Consider the following 17,985-nt stretch of genomic DNA (forward strand, 5'->3'; position numbering starts at 1 on the left):
ACCAGTTCACATTTGCCTTCCTCCACGAGTAGAAGCAAACTAAGGTGTTCACCAATGCCCAGTCTTCCATCAACAGAACCATGAGCCAAATAAACCTTTTTTCTTTGTTAAAAACAAAATGTGGGCCGGGCACAGTGGCTCACACCTATAATCCCAGCACTTTGGGAGGCTGAGACAGGCAGACCACTTGAGGTCAGGAGTTCGAGACCAGCCTGGCCAAAATGGTGAAACCCCATCTCTACTAAAAATACAAAAGTTAGCCAGGTGTGGTGGTGCGTGCCTGTAATCCCAGCTACTTGGGAGGCTGAGGCATGAGAATTGCCTGAACCTCAGAGGCGGAGGTTGCAGTAAGCCAAGATCATGCCATTGCACTCCAGCCTGGGTGAAAGAGCGAGACCCCATCTCAAAAAAATAAATAAAAATGTTAATGCGGATGTGCTTTCAAGGAAAAACCAGCACCATCTTCCAAACACCCAACAATTGAATCCATTCCCCACAGAGCTGCTCTGGGAATGACCTTTGGTTCCTGTTGTCCATCTGTGACACCCCGTCTGATAACCACCTACCACCATGCCTGAGTGCTCAGTGCAACTCTGGACATTTTAGTGGACCAGGAAGTGAAGTGAGCAGCTTATTCAACTATAGCAAAGACCCAGTGGTTCCCCCCCTGCCATCAGAAGAACTGGCCTCTTTCTTCCCATTTGAAAGTTACCACTTTTGGCTGAGTAAAGAGGGCTGAAAAACGAGGGTGAATGAGGGTGAAAAGGCATGTGGTTGAGGGCCAGGTGACCTCTTCAACAGTACATGGACTTTGTCACACTGCATTGCTCTCGTCTGGAACTCAGACGAGTTGTAATAAGGTCAGCAGGATGGAAAGAAAACCTACCTGGGAGTAACCAATGATGTTCCCTTTGTCATCCAGCACATTAAAATTGATGATCGGACCCTGAACCTCGGGGCTGCTGAATTCGGAATCGCTGTAAATCCTCACCACAGCGGCTCCGTTGGGGTACCGGAGAGAAGACAGGGCCATGTAGGTATACTGAGCCAAGGTGAAGGTGTGCTGCTTTATATTCTCCATTCCACCTCAAATCAATCATGAAACACAAGAGAATCATGACCTTTACGTAAATTCACTCATTCTTTTTTTTTTTTTTTTTTTTTTGAGACAGGGTCTCACTCTGTCACCCAGGCTGGATCCTGGCTCACTGTAGCCTCAACCTTCTGGGCTCAGGTGATCCTCTCATCTCAGCCTCCCAAGTAGCTGGGACTACAGGCATTCACACTATGCCTGACTAATTTTTGTATTTTTTGGAGAGATGGAGTTTCACCATGTTGCCCAGGCTGGTCTCCAGCTCCTGGGCTCAAGTGATCCACCTGTGTCAGCCTCCCAAAGTACTGGGATTACAGGCATGAGCCACTACGCCTGGCACCACTAACTCACTTTTAAGAAAACAAGTTTGTTATAACTGGCAAACTTTAACCTCACATTAATAATTTTAAATGCGTGTAAATAGTGGATGGTACTGCCCTTATGACAAATGTTTAGGTCTTCAGTACTGAACAACAGAATTTTTCCATAGGCATTCCTGTCATCCTCTTTTTTATATATAATGTTACTTAAACATTTAGATATTTAGACCCTTTGGTAACAGATCACAAAATGTATGTTTTTTCCTCTAAACGTGTTTTTGCTGTTTGTTTTTATTAATGTTTAAATCATTTTAAAACTACACAAAGCAATGAAGAATACATGCTTCAACATGAATGAACCTTGGAAATGTGCTAAGTGAAGCTACACACAAAAGGACAAATGTTGTATGGTTCTACTTAGATAAGTTACCAAGAATAGGCAAATCCACAGAGAAAAAAAGTAGTTCCAAGGGTTGGAGGGGGAGGAGGAAATAGGGAGTTATTTTTTAATGGGTAGAGAATGACAGAGTTCTGGAAATAGATAGTGGTGATGGTGGCAAGACATTGTGAATGTACTTACTATGACTGAGTTGTACACTTAAAAATAGTTAAAATGGTAAATTTTATATTATGTATTTTTTACCACAATTTTTATTTTTTAAAAAAGGAACAATTACATAGGAAAAAAAAATCAAGGTTTGCCATATTGTGGACTGGTACAGTCAACCTTTGCGTTCCAAGGTGCCTGGTCCTGATAGACCCTGTCAACTGCAGTTTGGGGGCCCTGTTAATATCTTTCCTTGGAAAGTACTCACTACTCAGTGCCTGTCTTCACTGACTCCTCCCATTGTCCCAGATCATGCCCACTCACCTCCCTGCATCAGGGCGACCCTCTCTTCCCGTGAATCCTGTCTGCCCCTAGTGTTGGGCTAAGACTAACGTTAAGGCACTGAAGGGTCCCATTACTGTGACAAAAGAGCAATGGCCAGGAAAGAAAGCAGGCGCCATGTGAAGACCATCGGCAGACACAGTGGTTGGGTGCCCATGGTTAGGCATCAGTATGACCTGGGTTAAATCCTGGCCCTCCTGGTTTCCAGCTCCCTGGCCTGGAACGTGTTTAACCTCTTGGAGCGTCAGCTCATTCATGGGCAGAGCTACCCCGTGGGGCAGTGGGGAGGACCCAGAAAGGCGAGAGCGGGTAAAGGCCTCAGGATCTATAACCATTCTCAGGACCCAGGGAGGCTCCTGCCATTCTGTGAAGCTATCAGTCTCCTGATTTGGAATGTCTTCTACCTGTTAAAATGTTATTTCAGCTGAAAAAACAGAAAGCAATCCAAAAACCCCACCTCATTCTCTTGCTCTCTGAAGTGGTTTTGAAGTTACTAGGAATCAAATTTAACTGCATGGAGTGCCAGTCACTTCCACAGACTCTGTCTCCTTCACCTGAATCACACCTGTGCCAGAGCTCCCTCAAGGATACAACAACAGGAGCAAATTCCACAGGGATAGAAACGTCCACTGACCTGTGAGGCGTTCTAGGGTGTCAAATCCATGTTTTAGCGCGATCACATCAAGGAATGAGATGGTGCCATCTTCAAACCTATAACCACAGGGTGAGGAGAATAGGTCAAGCTGTGACCAAAACAATCCATGTGCATTTTGTGGTATATAATGAGCTTTAGATTTTAGGCTTAGCTGTTGATATGATTTGGCTTTATGTCTCCACCCAAATCTCATTTCTAATTGTAATCCCCAGGTGTTGACGGATGGACCTGATAGGAGGTGACTGGATCATGGGGGTGGATTCCCCCTTGCTGTTCTCATTTTGTGATAGTGAAAGAGTTCTCACGAGATCTGATGGTTTTATAAATGGCAGTTCCCCTGGGCTCTTCTCTGTCTCTCCTGCTGTCTTGTGAAGAAAGTGCCTGCTTCCCCTTCCACCATGATTATAAGTTTCCTGAGGCCCCTCCAGCCATGCAGAACTGTGAGCCAATTAAACCTCCTTTGTTTATAAATTATCCAGTCTTGGGTAGTATCTTTATAGTAGTGTGAAATTGGACTAATAGAGCTGTAATCTATTAATACCTTCCCTCTGCTGTCTTATAAAACATTGCTCTGCCCTTCAGGATGGGGGTACTTTGTACACCAAGACCTGTCTGGCTGCCTCTGGCCCTGACCCACTGTGCAGTTTTCTTGGGCTGCTCTAAATTTCGTAGGGTGGCCAGGTACAGTGGCTCATGCCTGTTATCTCAACACTTTGGGAGGCCCGGGTGGGAGGATCACTTGAGGCCAAGAGTTTGAAACCACCTGCCTGTGCAACACAGCAAGACCCCATCTCTACAAAAAATTTTGTTAAAACTAGCCAGTTATTAATTGATTGATAATTATTTATTGATCAAATACTTAATAGATTCTTTCTTAAAAGAGGGGTTTTTTGTTTCTGTCAAGGGATGTACTTCACTGAGTTATAAAATACATAAAGTTAGGAACATAGTCAAGGTACCCATTCAATAAACCTTTAGGTTGAGTGTTAAATCTCTTGAGTTCTGGTCCTAAGTTCACAAGAAAAAAAATTGGCTTATAATGGTAAATAAACATATTCAGCTTTCTGGGAATGTTGGCGTGTCATCTGTTGTAAAGTCATCTACCTGAATCAAAGGAAAGAGGTCTGATTCCCCCCAGCCCACCCATGCCCTGGCCCCCAGTGAGCTGCCCCACTTCTCTTGGCCTTCAGGTGCCCTTATTGGCCAAATTAAATGTGAGGTGTCACTTTGTTCTGCCTGTAAGTTACATTATATTATGCCTGTCATTCTTTTCTCATTTGGTTCTGTTACATAGTAAATTATCACACTTGGAGTCAAAAGGTTTTACATGAGCGTTCCTATTTTAGAAGCCCCCCAACTACGGACAAGTCCTAAATAAAAGAGACATCAAATAGCCTCCTAACATTGATCCCCACCATTCTGATACTTCACCTATGTTAGCTCTAAAAGAATACTACTATCATTTCTCTCTCTCTTTTTTTTTTTTTTTTTTTGAGATGGAGTCTTGCTCTGTCACCCAGGCTAGAGTGCAGTGGCCGTGATCTTGGCTCACTGCAACCTCCGCCTCCTGGGCTCAAGCGATTCTCCTGCCTCAGCCTCCTGAGTAGCTGGGATTACAGGCACCTATCACCACACCCAGCTAATTTTTGTGTTTTTAGTAGAGACAGGGTTTCACCATGTTGGGCAGGCTGGTCTTGAACTCCTGACCTCGTGATCCACCCACCTCAGCCTCCCAAAGTGCTGGGATTACAGGCGTGAGCCACCACACCTGGCCCAATATTATCATTTCTACTTTACAGAAAAAACATGAGGTGCAGAGAACAAGTCATACGTCCCCTCGCTGGTGTGCAGTGGAGCGGGGACTCGTTCCCCAGTGGTCCAGCCTCAGGCATACACAGCTAATGCTGACTCTATTGTCAAGGCCATGGCCCTACATGCAGGACCCTTGAGTCTGTGTGGGGTCCGTGGGGATCTAAAGCCCTTCCCATCTATGTCCCAGGCCTTCTCCAGAATCCTGTAGGTGATTAGTTGCCTACCCAACCCTATGTCACCACTGTTGATCCAGCAGAACCCTGGGTCAGCCACCATTTTCAGCCTTGATACATTCGACCTTACAGATCCCAGCTGTCACCATCTGAAAGATTTCTGAGCATAACTCACACCACCTGCCTTTGCAGCCTGGGGATAAGGCATATGCCAACAACCCAGGCAGAGGCCTCTGGCATTTGAGGGCAAGTGACAGCCTGTACCCAGACTCCCTCTGTAACACTCATAGTGGGGCTCACTGAGGTTGCTGCTAACAATGCCTCACAAGTCTGGGGGTCTCTGCTTTAACTGATTCTTCCAGCTAACTAGATGCCAGGCTAAGCTGATCCTGGCTGCTGGAGAACCAGCTATGCTGTCAATGTGTGGGCAGACTTATTCCAAACGGTGCCACCTTTTAAAGCCACTGGGTTCACCTTTTAAAGCCACTGTTTCAACTGCTGCAATCTCTTGTCAGTGCTGAGGGCAAAGGCCTGGTAGCTCACCCTCCTTACACCATGGGGGCTTTTCACCTCTCCTGTGTGCAGTTCTTATCTGCAGGCCCCGGTCCTCTCACAGCTCTGGAGAACTCTCTCAAATGGGGGCAGAATTCACTGAACCACCTGTGTCACCTCCAGTCAACCTCTGCCTCCCAGATCTGAGCCCTGCTATCAGCCTGTCCCTGCCAGTAACCTGAATTCTGCTGACCCCAAAGCCAGACCCACCTCTTGCATAATCCTCCAGGAGAAACAGACCAGCCCCCACTTTGCTGAACTCCTCTGGCCCCTCCCCTGTGGCAAGGTTACCTTTGAGCCACTGATGGCCTCGGGATGTAGAAGTCTTCTCCTGCTAGGTAGGCAGAGGCTGTGCCTCCTCCAAAGTAGGTCTTCCTCAGTAGAGGAGCCGCACGATTATGCACCAGCAGAGCACCCAGGCCCGTAGGGAACCCGAAGATCTTATAGAAGGAGATGGGGACAAAGTCGGCCTGGTGAGCTGACAGGTCCAAAGGCGAGGTGCTCACATACGAGGCTGCGTCGAGCAGCACAAACCACTTCCCAGGCGTGCTCACAGGGTGCAACCGCCCAGACTTGACCTCTTCTATCCAGGACAGGGGGTATCTGACTCCAGAAAAGTTACTCTGAGCTGGGTAGCAGAAGAGATGCGGCAGTTGGCAGTCTGAGTCGCTGACCGAAGCACCACGTTCCTCTGCAGACCACAGGTCCTCTGGCCTGACCGGGGTGGACGTGACATTTATGGCCATGGTCACGTTCCTCATGCCCACTACAGAAGTGTGGCTGTCGGTGAGGTAACAGAACTGACTCCCACTGCTCTCTGGGCCCTGGGACACCCATGGAAAGGCCTCTGCCACCAGTTTGAGAGCAGCCGTGCTCCCAGAAGTGAAGATCACAGTGTAGTCCTCTGCGGTGGTGTGGAAGTGCGCCAGGATTCTGGAAGAAGCACAACATCCCCGCAACCCCTGGATCTCAGCCCCAGCGCTGAATGTTTGCAGGCTGTTTTGTTTCTATTAACTATGACATCTCTACCTTAATGGATAGATAGATAGGCTTTGCCACAGCTGTGAAATTAGAGCGGGGCAATGGAAGCCGCGGGAACGAGTTCCAGTTGGCGAAATCGTCTTACCTCCCAAATATCACTGGATATCTCCAATTTGATATGATGAAAATCCACGATAAACTTAATCAGAGTTGATACTACCCTCTCTCCTTGGTGCTTTCTACGCAGCTCTAACATAACAAGGTTTAAGTAGTAATCAACCTGCTTACATTGCTTTTAAATTTTGGCAACCCTAATAGCAAAACAGTACCACTTTCAAATTTGAAATAACTCGAAATTGTGTTAATAATTTTAAGTACCACCTGGAAATTATTTGCCAGATACTGTTACATGTAGAAAGTATAGAGAGCTGTTTAACATACAAATACTAGTAAGAAAAGGGGGAGAAAAGGGAAAAAAGACAGGAAGAAAACAAGATGCTTAATAAAACTTCTTATGAAAAGGAAAACCAGAGAAATAGTACTTTTCTTCTTTCTGAAAACAAGACCTAGGATCCTGGGTCACTCCCTGTCACTCTGGCACTACAGAGTCTCTGGAGCCACACAGAACAGCTGTGTGCATCTACCTGTGCCTCTCACCTGCCCCACATTGCATCTACTCACCCCGCCTTTCTGAGCTCTGACTCTGATGTTTCTCAACATGCATGCATTGCCTTTTAGCCAACTGTGATCCTCCTGAAACCAACTCAGAACCTTTGTGGGATGCAGGCAAGTCTTAGGAAGTCTGTCTGCCTAGGTATGCCCAGTTCGGCAGGTGTCCCTGAGGCTTACCTGTAGCGCACCTGCTCCACCAGGTATGCCCAGTTCGGCAGGTGTCCCTGAGGCTTACCTGTAGCACACCTGCTCCACCAGGTATGCCCAGTTTGGCAGGTGTCCCTGAGGCTTACCTGTAGCGCACCTGCTCCACAGTGTCATAGGTGAGCTTGCTGCTGATGTTCTGGCTGTGAGGATTACCTGGCAGGTTACAAAGACAAGGCCACCAAGTCACTATTTAGGGTCTCTTCTTTTGTGTTCCTTCCAAACCCACTCCCTCAGTTTCTCAAAAAGCTCAACATAAAACTACCATATCACCCCACAATTCCACTTCTAGATTTCTACCCCTCAAAAATGAAAACTTATGTCCATACAGACTTGCACGTGAATGTTCATAGCTTTATTCAGAAAGCCAAATTCTGGAAACAATGTAAATGTCTATCAATGGGTGAACAGATCAACAAAATATGCTACATCCATAAATTAAAAGTGATTTGGTTTTTTGCTGTCTTGCTCTGTCACCCAGGATGGAGTGTAGTGGCATGATCATAGGTCACTGCAGCCTCAAACTCCTGGGCTCAAGCAATCCTCCCATATCAGCCTCCTGAGTAACTATGACTACAGGTGTGCACCACTACACCCGGCTTACTTTTTAAAATTACTTTTTGTGGAGATGAGGTCTCACTATGTTGCCCAGGCTGGTCTTGAACTCTTGGGTTCAAGCAATCTTCCTGCCTCAGCCTCCCCAAGTGCTAGGATTATAGGCATGAGCCACTGCGCCCAGCCAGGGAAGTTATTTGCCAATAAAAAGGAACAAACTACTGGCTATGTCATGAAAGAACTTCAAAAGCATGGTAAATGAAATACTCCAGACACAAGAATATACAAGATGCATGAATCAATTTACATTAAATGTCCAGCAAAAGAATTGTAGAGAGATACACAAAGTAGATTAGCAATTGCCTGGGGCTGAGGGCAGCAACAAGGATTAGCTGTAATGGGCATGAAGGATCTTTTTGGGGGAATAAACACATCTAACTGATTTATAGTGATGATTGCATCACTAGGTCAATTACCAAAAAAATCATTATTGGACACCTGAAATAGATTTTTTGTTTGTTTGCTTGCTTTTTTTAGAGAGACAGAATCTTACTCTATCACTCAGGCTGGAGTACAGTGGCATGATCATAGCTCACTATAACCTTGAATTCCTGGGCTCAAGGGCTCCTCCTGCCTCAGCCTCCTGAATAGCTAGCACCACAGGCATGTGCCACCACACCTGGCTGATATTGTAAATTTTGGTTTTTTGTAAAGATAGGCTCTTGCTATGTTGCCCAGGCTTGTCTTAAACTCCTGGGCTCAAGCAATCCTCCTACCTTGGCCTCTCAAAGCACTGGGATTATAGGCCTGAGACACTGTACCCAACTGGTAAATTTTATGATACGGTTAAAAAAAAAAATCTCTCCTCACTAGTAAAACCAAATGTGATCGGGAAGAGTATTTTAGAGCTGGAAGTCAGCTCAGAAGCAGGCCAGTGCAAGAGGCTCTTCTACATGTTCTGGACAGGTGGCAGCAGCTCTGTTTTAACTCCAGAGAACGTAGTATACAGCCTCAGGAGGCAGCCCTTTTCTCCAAGCATGAAGCAGAGCCATGAACACCACTTAATCTAAGTCCCCACCTATTGCCCTGCAGATCCCACCACCGCTACTGATACCATTCCTGCAGAAATAATCGATCCCGGCCTCCAAATATGTGAAGGGGGCCACTGTGCTGCCCTTAGCCACCCAGTCTCAAGGATGAAGGCCCTCCTCCCAATTTCAGTCTTCCTTTCAACTTCTAGTTTTGCTGCCTTCCCGGTGTCCTCACCAAGTGTGTCCTAGAGTATCAAGACCTCCCTCAAACTTAGCCCCCAGACAGGCCTTGGTAAGGCCTGACCTATCAGGCCAGGCACCAGCATTTCTCAGGAGCTACATGTGCTCATTAACGCAGACTTTGCCCTTTTGTTTTAGATTTTTTCCTTCAAAATACACTGAAAGATTGCACTGGATTTCTGGCCACTGCAGCCACCGCGTGTTCCGTTTCCACATTGCTAGTAACCTGTGGGACCTGGTAATTATCCTAATTATCTTTCCTCTGCTTAGCTTTAGCTCTGCATCATTAGGACCACCTGCAATCTCATCTCTGCTATCTCTCAGGCTTTCCCACGGTTATGGCTCTTGCAAAGGTCAAAGAAGGAGAACTACAAGTCCCTTTGCAAATTGCAGATTAAAATCAAGATAAATCCCTCCTTGGCACCTTCCCAGAAGACTGTTCCCCAGATTTAAATATCTGCTGGCTGCATAGAGCCAAGATAGAAACCCCTTAATGTGGCATAACAGAAGTATCCTGAATCAAGGCACTCTGGTGGAGGCTAACAGCTTGGGCTCTGGAGCTAAACTACCTGGAAACCCAGCTTCTAGCTCCCCCAAGCTCCAGTCCTTCCTGTGAAGCCTCAGACTAGTTACTTGCCCTTTCTGGGGCCCCATTTCTTCACCTATAAAACAGGAGTGATACCAGAACCTATGCTTCTTGGGTTGTCGTGAGGCTGAAAAGAGAAAGCTCATAGTGAGTATCTGATAAATGTTATTTATCGCTATTCTCATCACAAATATTACAATTGTTACTGTCACTATGACTTCAAATTCCCTTTTCATAGCATGTGAGGATCATGTTATGCTGCTAATAAATGCCACTGATGACAATACCATTGCTCCTAGAACAAAGATCAAGCATCTACAACGCCCCGCACTGGCTTCTTCTCCCTCCCTCCCCATTCGGACCTCTCCCGCTCTCCTCCCTCCACGTTCCTGGACTGGTTCCTGAAACCACTACAGGATCTTGGCTCAGGCTGTTACCCTGCCTGCTCGCACTTCTCCCCATCTTGTCTGAGTGAATTCTGGCTGATCCTCCTCATCCACTCCACTCCAAAGGAAACTTTCCCTGACATACACAAGCCAACCCCACTGTCACTACAGATACAGGCTGGCCTGGAACTAGGCACCTGTTGTCCACAGTCCTTCACACAGTTGGTAATTACATTTATTTGGAGTTCACTTAAGGTCTTGTCTTGCAGGACTAGATCACAGTGTCCAAGAAGAAAGGGATTTGTTTATTTTGTTCCCATTATAGCACTGTGCCGCACACATCATAGTGGCTCAATGAGCATTTATAGGGTGAATGACTGAATTAACATCCCTCCTGCTGCCCTACTCTCTGCACTGTACAGGGTCACTCACCACCTTCAAACACAGCACCTTTGAATCTCTGTGCCCTTCCTAACACTGGCCCCTTCTTCTGGTAGTAACCTGTGTGTCTGTCCCTGAGCCAGCTCCCTCCATCCCGGCCGCACGTTTACAGTACAGAATGACCCAGGTGCTTGCCTGGCCCCTATCTTACACGGAGCTTATTCAGCTTTTTGTGGTCAGTACAGTCCCAGTCTATTAATCCAACATTTAATATGCATAGGTACATCAGCTGCATGTAGTTGACTAAAACCCATTTCAGGCGTTTTTCATTACCGTAAGTGTTTTCCATGAGATCATTAGTGAAGCTTTCGAGCTGGCTCTGGGAGAACAAGGTGGCACCTGCATGGTCAAGGTAGACAGTTCCTGAAAGAAAAAATAAACCTGCAGGTTGTTTTTCATGGGTATTTCAGTCCTTTTACCTGAATCTGGTTTGTATAAGCCCAACCGATGCCATCTAATGTGTGTCGACGTAACACCAGGCCACTGACTTGAGCCCCGTGCCTCTTGATATGTGCCTCTTAATCCAAGTGTAGGCATGAGCAGTGGAAGGACTGCGCTTCTAATGTGCTTTCAAGCCCTGAGAGAGCCCTCCTGATTAATCAGCTCTCTTAACTCTTTTGTGAACCTGGAATAGCATCCCTCACAGAGAAGGTGCCCAGCAGACATTGGTGATGAATGGCGGCAAAGCTGTTTCACATTGTGACTCACAACCTGTTCTGGAGGTTCTGGGAGGATTCCCTGAGGGGAGAGCCCTGATCCTACTTTCTCACACTGCTCTGCACCACTCAACCCTAATGCAGCTGTGAGAGCTTCCAAGAATACAAGGAATGCAAATGATCCTTCCAGCCTCTCTCAGAGAGAAATGCAAATTTAGATGAAAATGAGATACTGTGGTTTACTGATCAGATTGGCAGAGATCAGTGGTTGGATCCCTCAATGTGTGAATGGAGCTGTGGCGAAACAAGCTCACTGGTACACGGCTGGTAGGAGGGTACACAGGTATACCACCTTCTTTATGCTCAGCAATTTGGCAACATCAGTTCACGCTTTAAAATGTACACATCCTTTGGCCTAGCAATTCCTCTTGCAGGAATTCACCTTACAAATACCCACACTTTTGTAGAATGACCTGAATATCAGGATATTCAATGAACTATTGCCTGCAATAGCAAAAGATTGGAAACAACTTAAATGTCCATCGATGCGCTTTTAAAATAAACATTGTACACTATCTAATAAGTACTGACATGAAACAAACTCTGAGATACACTTTTAAGTACATATAATATGAAGAGAGTCATTCATTCACTTATCAAATGTTTTGTGTAGAATGGGTTGTTTTATCAAAGCTTAATTGAGACATAAAATTCACCCTCTTAAAGTATACAATTCAGTGGTTTTTAACATATTCATAAAATTACATAAATACCATTAATTTTAGAATATTTTCATTCATCCCCAAAAGAAATCCCATATAATTACCAATCACTCCCCAGTGCCTCCAACCCCAGCCCTTGATAACCACTAATCTACTTTCTGCTTCTCTAGATTTGCCTATTCTGAACATTTCATGTAAAAGGAACCATACAATATGTGGCCTTTAGTGTCTGACTTCTTTCACTTAGCATAATGTTTTCAAGGTACTTCCACATTGTAGCATGCATCAGAACTTCCTTTAATGGCAGAATAGTTTTCCATTGTATGAATATACCACATTTTATGTATCCATTCATCTACTGAGGAATATTTGGGTTGTTTCCAGTTTTGTGTATTATAAATGATTGCTGCTATGAATACTGGTGTACAAGTTTTTATGTGGATGTATTTTCTCTCATTTGGTGGGTTATCCTTTCGCTTTCTTGATGTTCATTGAAACATACAAGTTCTTTTTAACTTTGATAAAATTCAATTTGTCTATTTTTGTTGTTGCATTTTTGGTGTCATAAATTATTGTCTAAACCAACAAGGTCCTAGTGATTTACGCTTACGTATTACTCTAAGAATATTATACTTTTAGCTGTTTCATATTTAGGTCTTTGATCCACTGAGTTAATTTTTGAATGCAGTATGAGGTAGGCGTCTAAGTTCATTCTTTTGCATGTCAATATCCAGTTGTCCCAATATCACTCATTGAAGAAGTTATTATTTGCCTCAATGAATAGTCTTGGAATCTGTTGAAAATCAATTGACGATAGACATATGGGTTTATTGAATTAAAATTCTATTTCATTGGTCTATATGTGTATACTTATGCCAATATTACACTGTCTTTATTCTGCAACTTTATAGTAAGTTTTGAAACTGGAAAGTGTGATTCCTCCAACTTTGATCTTCAAGATTGCTTTGAGGTCAGGTGCGGTGGCACACACCTGTAATCCCAGCACTTTGGGAAGCCGAGGCGAGTGGATCATTTGAGGTCAGGAGTTCAAGACCAGCCTGGCCAGCATGCTGAAAGTCCATCTCTACTACAAATACAAAAATTAGCCAGGCAGTAATGATGTGCACCTGTAATCCCAGCTACTTGGGAGGCTGAGGCAGGAGAATCACTTGAGCCTGGGAGGCGGAGACTGCAATGAGCTGAGATTGCACCGCTGCACTCCAGTCTTTATGACAGAGAACCTGACTCAAAAAATAAAATAAAATAAAATGATTGCTTTGGCTATTCTGAGTCACTTGCATTTCTATATAAATTTTAAAATCAGCTTGTCAACTTCTGCAAAAAGGCAACTGGGATTTTGATAGGAATTTCATTGAATCTATATATCAATTTGGGGATTATTGCCATGTTAACAATATTAAGTCTTCCAACCCATCAATACAGGATATCTTTCCATTTATTTAGGTCTTCTTTAATTTCTTTCAATGATGTTTTACAATTTTCAGTGTATGTCATACTTCTTTTGATAATTTTTTTTATTTTTGATGCCTTAGGAACTGTTTTTCTAATTTCATTTTCATAGTATTGCCAATGTATAGAAATTGAACTGATGTTTGCATATTGATCTTATATCCTACCGCTTGGCTAAATTTGTTTTTAAATTCCAATAGTTTTGTGTGTGGATTCTATCACTGGCAAGTAGAGATAGTTTTACTTCTTTCCAATGTGGAACCCTTCTATTTTGTTTTCTTGCCTAATTGCCCTGGCTACAGCCTCCAGTACAATGTTGAATAGAAGTGGTGAGAACAGGCACCTTTGTCTTGTTTCAAACTCAGGATGAAAGTTTTCAGTCTTTCACCACAAAGTATGATGTTAGCTGTGGGGGGTTTTGAAGATGACCTTTATCAGTTGGTTAATTTTTCTTTCATTCCTAGTTTATTGTGTTTGCATTCAAGAAATATTTAGTGCCAGGCATTGTTCTAAGTGCTGGGAACATAGCAATGAACAAAATAGAAGCTAGTATGATAATGGCAGAGAAAGACCTTAAACACAAACTATGTCAGGTGTTGAGACATATGGCTGACTTTTTTGTGTGTGTGTGTGTTTTTTTTTTTTTTTAAAGTGTAAGGGTTGGATACAGTGACTCATATCTATAATCCCAGGATTTCGGGAGGCCGAGGCAGGAGGATTGCTCGAGGCCAGGAATTTGAGACCAGAATAAGCAACATAGTGAGACCCCTTCTCTATAGAAATATATATCCAGACATGGTGGTGCACACCTGTAGTACCAGCTACTTGGGAGGCTGAGGCAAGAGGATAGCTTAAGACCAAGAGGTCAAGGTGGCAGTGAGCTATAATCATGCCACTGCATTCCAGCCTGGGTGACAGAGCAAGTCCCTGTCTCAAAAAGTGTGCACATGCACACATAAATATAGACAACCACTGGAAAGATACACAAGACATGAGTGACAGCAGTTGACTCTGAGGTGGCCACAGTGGCTGCAGCTGGAGTGAGAGGCAGGCTCCCTGGTGATTCTTCACCTTCCTTTGGCAACTTTTGAATCTGATACCATTAAATGTTGTATCAGTCCATTCTCACATTGCTATAAAGAACTACCTGAGACTGGGTAGTTTATAAAGAAAAGAGGTTTAACTGAGTCACAGTTGCACAGGCTGTATAGGAGCCATGGCTAGGAAGGCCTCAGGAAACTTTACAATCTTGATGGAAGGCAAAGCAAGCACATCTTAATATGGTGACAGGAGGTGGGGCGGGGGAGAAAGGGTGGGGGAGAGAAAGCACTTGTGAAGGGGGAGGTGCTACACACTTTTTTCTTTTCTTTCTTTTGAGAGAGAGAGGGTCTTGCTCTGTCACCCAGGCTAGAGTGCAGGGGCTCAATCTCAGCTCACTGCAACCTCCACCTCCTGGGTTCAGCCTCCCAAATAGCTGGGATTACAGGCATGTGCCACCATACTGGGCTAATTTTTTATACTTTTAGTAGAGACGGGGTTTTGCCATGTTGGCCAGGCTGGCCTCCCAAAGTGCTGGGATTACAGTTATGAGCCACCGCACCTGGCTAAAGAAAGTTTGTTTGGTTTTTTTCTTTTTTTGAGACAGTATTTTACTGTGTTGCCCAGGCTGAAGTGCAGTGGCGCAATCTCAGCTCACTGCAGCTTTGACTTCCCAGGTTCAAGCAATTCTCCCACTTCAGCCTTCTCAGTAGCTGGGACTTTAGGCATAAGCCTGCCTAATTTTTGTATGTTTTGTAGAGACGGGGTTTCACCATGTTGCCCAAGCTGTTCTTGAACTCCTGGGCTCAAGTGATTGGCCCACCTCAGCCTCCCAAGTGCTAGGATTACAGGCTTGAGCCACCACACCCAGTTTGTGCTACACACTTTAAACAACCTGATCTTGTAAGAACTCACTCTCACGAGGATTGCAAGGGGGAAATCCACCCCCTTGATCCAATCACCTCCTACCAGGTCCCTCGCCCAACATTGGGAATTACAATTAGACATGAGATTTAGGTGGGGACGCAGAGCGAAACCATATCAAATGTATGACCTAGTCCAAAAAGATACTTTTAAAATAATGTTCTGAAACGTTTTCTAAAGATACAGAAATACAAAGGTACCAAACCAAAAGAAAGGCTTTTGTTCACCCAGGCATCAAGGCCACAGGTGAGACCTGGAAGCTTCTGGGGAGCATCTCACACTGTGCCACAGTCTTCTGCAGGGCCAAGTAGCTATTGGAGAAAAAGCTGCTTTGGCTTTTGGTCCAACGGTTAATTTTGCAGGAAAAACAAAAGGGTGCAAAAGCTGTGTTAGATCAGTCATACATGTGATGTTAGGAGAAAGTCAAACAGCATAGGGATTAATGGTACGGAATCCAAGTCAATCAACCCAGAGTTGAATCCTGGCTCCACCATTAGCCACTCTGGGCCCCTGTTCCTTCATCTGCAGATGGGACAAAGGTTAAATGAGCTGGTATATGGCAGCACCTAGTCCAATGCTCGGGACACAGGTGTAGCTGCTATTAGAAACAGGTGAATGACACCAAAGTTAAATGGCATCAGATCTTCTTCAGGAAAGAGAATTCCAGAGTCAGCTCTAGGTCATCCTTGTCCAGTTCTCATTCCAGCATGATGAGTAGTCATCATTCAGCACGAAGGCTTCCAGAGACCCTTGACACACATCTGTGTATTCAATATGCTCCCTTCACAAAAGCAAGGAAGTTCCCATCCAAATCGCTAGGTAACACATTTCAGCCCTTAAAGCTTAAGATTTTAATTATTCTGAGCTACCACTTAACCAGAGAAATTCTCAAACTGGTAGAAAAACTTCATGAGGGGAGAGGAAGAACGAGGAAGAGATTATATTATTTTGGTTTGTTTTTTCCTGCCCTCTCTCTGGCTTGTTTCTAGGAGAAAAACAAGCGGACATGTTCCAAGACTCCCAGCAGTGGGAGGGGCATCAGGTTAGTGCACAAATGTCCACTTTAACCATAATGTAGAGGAAATACGGGGAACTTGCATTAAATAAAAGATGCCCACAACACTACCAGAAATACAGTAAGCGGTAAAGGAGTTCTGAGGGCCAGCCTGGCTGACACATCCCAGTTTTGCATTTGAGGGGAAAAGTAGTGTTCTTTGAGGAACAGGAGTGAAACCAGGAGGGGACAAGAATATAGCTCTACTTTCCCAGGGTAGCATTGAGGGGAGAGGTTGGCCAATAGTAGGCGTGAGAGATCACAGCTGGAGGAGATTTAGGGGATTAAGGAGGTGTGGTGCTGACATAATTACTCAGGTAGCCTTTAAGAGCTGCTTCAAAGAATGGAGAGCCTCCCTCCCCAGCACCTGTGGGCATTCATAGTCTCTGTCTATTTCTGAGTGGTAGGAAATTTCCATAATTAACAGATGAGAGAGACAGAATACAAAAGAAGGGTGAGGAGCTGTCTCCAGCAGGTGACCCTGCAACAGGGAAGGATGAGGAGTGAATAGACAGAGGCTGGCAGAAGGCACCCCTGTCTCCCTCCTGACTCTCCCTACTTAGGAAGCCAGAGGAGACACACCGGAGGAGACCACAGTTCTCACAGCCCCCAAAGGGAAAACACAGTTACCCTCCATGACACTAGGAAGTGACCCGGAGCGCTGAAATCAGCTACCCGAGTAGTGAAACCTACCTCATGGTTGCTGTTCTGCCCCGAGAAGGGGAGTAGTTACCAGTTGTTCATCGCGACAGAGTAGATGCACTCAAACCCCGGTGCCCTGTGCCACGACGTGCCCACTTCACCTGCAGACCCTCCCTGACCGTCCGGTACGCGGCTCTGGGGCTTGATGAAGTCCTGCACCCAAAGTCCCTGTCACAAGGATGAGTCACTAACTTGGACCCGGGCAGCAGACGGCCGGGTCAGCCAAGGCCAGATGGAGCTTGATTTGCAATTTTATCAGCCTGTTCCGCTCTGAGGAAAGGCACGATGTGATCTTGGTTTTCTTATCTAATTCACAGGCTCGCCCTGTTCTTAAAGGTGAAATTGCACTGTTTGCTAATTCTTCTAGTCCTCCAGCCAACTGGAGCTCAGAGGGATTGTTCTGACGCTGCAAGAGTGAGGAAAATGAGGTTTCGAGAATCAAAGCTGAATACGGGCTATCCCAGAGGAGTCTGCAGAGTGCAGCCTTGGGAGGCCCCTACCAGAAGGCCTTGGCCTCTGGGTCCCAACCTGGCGCGCCGGCAGAGGTGCTGTCCCAGCCCGGGCGCTGGCGGCCCACTCACCGCTCCTACCCCGGGCGGACATCCGAAGCGTCACGGCCGCTGGATATGCTGTCTTTTGCAACCCCGGCCCCAGCAGGCCCTTTAGAGTGAGGGGTCTCCCACAAGAGAGGGCAAGGACCATCCTAAGCCCCACTCGCAGAGGGCGGGAAAAGGGCAAGAGGGCTGGGTTAGTCCTGCCCACTGGAAAGTCTGAAGAATAAGAGTAGCAAGAAGCCTTGGGGCTGCAGGTGGGACCTCAGGGAGCCATG

At 45.4% G+C, this 17,985-nt stretch overlaps 1 protein-coding gene across 1 annotated transcript in view; it reads right to left on the reverse strand.

Annotated features, from left to right (window-relative positions):
• MOCOS (molybdenum cofactor sulfurase) overlaps window positions 1-17,985 on the reverse strand; it is a 58,973-nt gene that overhangs the window by 40,577 nt on the left and 411 nt on the right. Inside the window, exons 2-6 of the mRNA XM_023207478.3 lie at window positions 10,864-10,953; window positions 7,441-7,507; window positions 5,786-6,427; window positions 2,937-3,013; window positions 887-1,086 (exon numbers count right to left, since the gene is read on the reverse strand). Of these exons, the coding sequence (XP_023063246.2) occupies window positions 887-1,086; window positions 2,937-3,013; window positions 5,786-6,427; window positions 7,441-7,507; window positions 10,864-10,953 (1,076 nt within the window). The remainder of the gene's footprint in view (window positions 1-886; window positions 1,087-2,936; window positions 3,014-5,785; window positions 6,428-7,440; window positions 7,508-10,863; window positions 10,954-17,985) is intronic.

The sequence above is a fragment of the Piliocolobus tephrosceles genome, chromosome 18 (assembly GCF_002776525.5).
Source record: "Piliocolobus tephrosceles isolate RC106 chromosome 18, ASM277652v3, whole genome shotgun sequence".
NCBI lineage: Eukaryota > Metazoa > Chordata > Mammalia > Primates > Cercopithecidae > Piliocolobus > Piliocolobus tephrosceles.